A 4,569-nucleotide genomic window follows, 5' to 3' on the forward strand; every position below is an offset into this window, starting at 1 on the left:
AAGCATAAAGTCAGACATTTTAAAATTTCAGAAAACAATTGATGGTGACTGTAATGTTTCATCATGGTTAACTTTGGCAGTCCAAGTATGCCAACCATTAGTGAAACTTCAAAGTTACTGTCAAGAATGTGTCTATATATATATATATATACATACACATACACACACTCTCATACAGACATACATACATAAATGTGTGTGTGTGTGTGTATAAATATATATATGTGTGTATATATATATATATGTGTGTATATATATATATATATGTGTGTGTATATATATATATGTTCATCTCCTAGGCTTCCTGCCTCAAGGATTTCACTCAACACACACCAGTTCAACTTAATTCATCTTTATTTGTTGAAAGACACCTGTTGTTATTTTCTTGTGGCTTCTATTTGTAATTGTGTAACATTTTCTCCATTTTTTTTTTTGTCTTTGTTGTCATACACATTCGCTTGCTTTCTCCCGCAAAATTTAATGTTCTTAGCTTAGACTTTTGGGGCCAGCCAGATTTGAACAATCTCCAGTGTAACCAGCTGAAACTGTAAGGATGATCTGGAAACTTGACTGATGAGAGAAGGCTGCAAATGATCCTTCCTTGTTTTTTTCCCGTCCGTCTTTTTATTGTTTCTCCTTCTTGTCTTTGAATCGTCTATCTGTCCGGATGTTTTACTGTTGTCTGTTGTGTTCTTGTTCCCTTTTTGGGATTTGTGTGTGTGTGTGTGTGTGTATGCATATATATATATATATATATATATATATATATATATATATATATATATATATATATATATATACACATATGTATATGCATATATATATATGTATGTATATGCATATATGTTTGTATGTATATATATATATATATGTACATATGCATATGTGGGGATGTGTGGCTTAGTGGTTAGGGTGTCAGCATCATGATCGTAAGATTGTGGTTTCGATTCCTGGACCGGGCGACGCATTGTGTTCTTGAGCAAAACACTTCATTTCACGTTGCTGCAATCCACTCAGCTGGCAAAAATGAGTAATGCTGCGATGGACTGGCGTCCCATCCAGCTGGGGAACACATACGCCATTGAAACCAGGAAACCGGGTCCATGAGCCTGGCTGGGCTTTAAAAGGGCACATTTATTTTTGTTTATTTACATATGCATATATGTATGTGTATGTGTGTATGTATGTGTATGTGTGTATGTATGTGTATGATTGATTCACTATAAAGTGATAAATTACAGAACTCAGTATGTGAAAGTACACATCAATATAATTATGTAACATATTTTCTTATATCAAATTTAAACTGACTATATATATATATATATACACATATATATATACACACATATATATATACACACTACTCATCTTTCATTTACATCTATTCTACTAAGCTTGCTTTAGTTTGAGAAATCCTTTCCCACACAGCTTCTTACTATTTCTAGCCATCTTTGTCATCTCCTTCTTAAGGTTCATCTTTCACATAATTGCTCTCTTCTACAGGTTCCTTCCACTTGCATCATTTGGCAATTCTTTGCCAAACTCTCATCCTCCATACACATCATATGTCTGCACTGCACATTCTTCAGTCTTCTCTCTTGAGTTCCACATCTGATTCCTTTTATAGGCATCTCTTCCTGCTTATTCTTCAAGGTGTCGAGCAAGGCCCCTTCCCAGATATCACCAGAGTTCTATCTTATTTCCTGCTATCTTAAGCTTTTGTCTTTGCTTTGTTTACTCCAAGACTAGGCATTGTTTCCACATTAGGGATTTCTTCTATAATTTTTCAACGGATTCAGGTATGAAGTTTAAATTTGTGACAAACAAAACTTCCCACAGAGAGCCAATCTTAAATTCCTTTGTTATGGTCTGAAGAACTATGATAAAGAGGAAGAGACGGAGACCTGTTCCTGCCTGATAAGTTCTTCCTTCAACTCATTGCCATCTCTTACCTTTCTGACAGACTCTCCATACAAAGTTTGCACAGTCCTCACAGACTTTTTACCTGTGCCTAGTTTTTTTAGGGACAACCATACTACAAAGCATGACTCCCATTAAAAGATCATTTCCCCATCAACAAATGCTAGGTATAAAATCTTGCCCTTTGTTAAAAACTTCTCTCATTATTGTTTTAATTGAAAGGGGACATTACAGGTCTCCCAGACGGTCACAAATCTGAACTCTGGTCCCATCAAACTTAATTCTCTCTCTTCATCAATTCTGTTAAGACGCTTCTGCCATTACTTTCGTAACTTGGTCCATTCATTTGATATTTCTGAAGTTGCTTCTTTTTAAAGCATCTCATTTACCCTTGTAGTTGTTGTTGTTGATGATGATGATACTGCTACACCAGTAACTGATAATGACCCTTACATCTACTACCAGATTGAATAGGTGAGTAATTAGTGCATGTCATACTTTGCCAAATACTTCCACCATTTTAGCAATTGCCACTCACTGCTTTCACTATTTTCATATCTTTAATGGCCATTTTGACTATTGACACTTTACACCAACAATACCTTCATTTACTTTGCCAGACTGCTTTGTACTTCATATCTCTTCTCATCTCAGAACATCACTCTGACTTTCTATATCTGCTCTGGCTGAGTTCACCTGATTCTAGCTTCTCCTTCAGGATCATCATATTGTTACTTGCACTTTTTTCAATTCTTTCTCTGCTTCTCTCTTAGCTTTTAGACTTCTGTTTATTGTACCATTTCACTACCAAGTTACTTTCCATCTAGCAGGAACTTTGCTTCAACCAATGATCTGGTCTACAGTGCACAGCAGATTGTCTTCAAGACACTACAAGCTGTCTTCTATCCACAAGTTTCTATATTCTCCTTCCTTCTCAACAATCTGGCTACAGGTTCTTCTAGCTTACATACCATTCATTTCATATTGTCTTGTATCTCTGAGACCATCTAGCGCTTATTCTGATATTGCTCACCTATATTTAATGGAACTTTTCGCTTGCATGTCCACCTGACAGGTAGGTGATCAGGTATCTGACAGTTTCCTGAAGTTAATGGTTGGGTCATTTACATCACAAAACTCCAAGTGCCTTGATCTTTCTTCATTTTGTGTACCATCTCCACATCTTCCAACAATATCCCTACTCGACTGACATACCAACCCAGAAGAATTTGTTTCCATGGTTCTATCCTGTGAGGGGTCCAACTGAAAATCTCCTTCATTTAATCTCTTCTACTCACTCCTCATCCACTCATCTTCTCCACCCTTGCAGCTTCTCCATCTCCCTACACTCACCTTTCATCATGCCAGTGTTAAGGGCAGCAACCCTTAAGTTTTGCTCCTGACCCAAAAGAAGAGACTTTTTGCTAGCATTTGGCTTGTTGGGTCTTCATAATCTGCATCTGAAAGGTGGAGATGTGTGTGTGTGTGTACATTACTACCATCATCATCATTATCATCATTTTACGCATTCAGCAACAGAAGAAACCGGCCAACTTTGTTGTAGTGTATGTCTCAAAGTGTGGACTGAATGTCTTTTACCAGCACTAGAGAGGTTGTCTCATGAGGGGTGGTGACTAGAGTCCCCCACCCCATCCCATACCAAAAATTCTTTGGACACATAAACTATATTTTGGTTTTTCATTCCTAGCTAGAATCTAATCAATTCACTTTATATTGCTAATGCAATGCTTTTGCAAAAATGCATGAACATCACAACATCAACAATTGCTTCTATAAGCCTGCGGCTGCATGACTATTGATGAAAATCATTGTAAGTATTCTCATAATAAATATTCTCATTCATTAATTATAACAAAAGAATCCTTTGAAATTCTGGCTCATTTGATCACAGATTGATTAAAAACAATTCTTCTCTGTAAAATTGTAATCATTTTTATGAATAAATATATTAATTAAACCAATTAAATTGTACTTAATTGTATTCAGAGTAACGAAGGTAATTATTCTTTTTCTTAATTAGTGTTTAGTGAGAGACCATTTTTTGCAGGGTTTTTAAGATGTATGAGAGAAAAGGAGAAAACTAGAAGGTCTTGACACACTCTGACTAGGGACCTGGCCTGGTCTGAATGTTTCCAGCAGAGTGAACCCCATTAAAGACATCTTAAGGGCCAGATGGCAGTGCCAAACCATGATTCTGAAGTCTTTTATGATGAGTTAAAATGACAGCCATCAATACTTCATGTTTACAAACAATGTGAAACAAGTCAAATCTGTTCAAATTATTTATACCATTCCAATGTATTAAAGACACCTGGAGTTTCAATTCCAGTGTATTTTGTAACTTTTTTTTATTGTTTAATTATGTATTGAAAGTTTTCAATAAAGGATATTCGTTATTAATAAAAATTTGTAAAAATATAATTTTCACTTGAGTAATGTTATTTTCTTTATCAACTTTGTTAACCGGTTATTGACAGAATTAAACTTGTTTTCATCCGTGTGATCTTCATTTTGTCTTGGAGTAATTTCAAATGTGTCAAAGTCAACCATCATCATTTAATGTCCATTTTCCATGCTGGCATGGATTGGATGGTTTGACCAGGGCTGCAAATATATATATATATA

The 4,569-nt window shown here is 35.5% G+C and overlaps 1 protein-coding gene across 2 annotated transcripts in view; it reads left to right on the plus strand.

Moving 5' to 3' along the window:
* LOC106868070 (phospholipid phosphatase 1) overlaps window positions 1-4,365 on the plus strand; it is a 10,019-nt gene extending 5,654 nt beyond the window's left edge. The window contains exons 7-8 of one of the 2 annotated variants that reach the window (XM_014913186.2): window positions 2,321-2,397; window positions 3,965-4,365. In XM_014913186.2, the coding sequence (XP_014768672.1) occupies window positions 2,321-2,397 (77 nt within the window). In that variant the 3' untranslated portion in view covers window positions 3,965-4,365. The remainder of the gene's footprint in view (window positions 1-2,320; window positions 2,398-3,964) is intronic. The other variant, XM_014913185.2, reaches the window with a different exon arrangement.
* The last annotated feature ends 204 nt before the right edge of the window (window positions 4,366-4,569 follow it).

The sequence above is a fragment of the Octopus bimaculoides genome, chromosome 13, assembly GCF_001194135.2.
Source record: "Octopus bimaculoides isolate UCB-OBI-ISO-001 chromosome 13, ASM119413v2, whole genome shotgun sequence".
In the NCBI taxonomy this organism is placed as follows: Eukaryota; Metazoa; Mollusca; class Cephalopoda; order Octopoda; family Octopodidae; genus Octopus; species Octopus bimaculoides.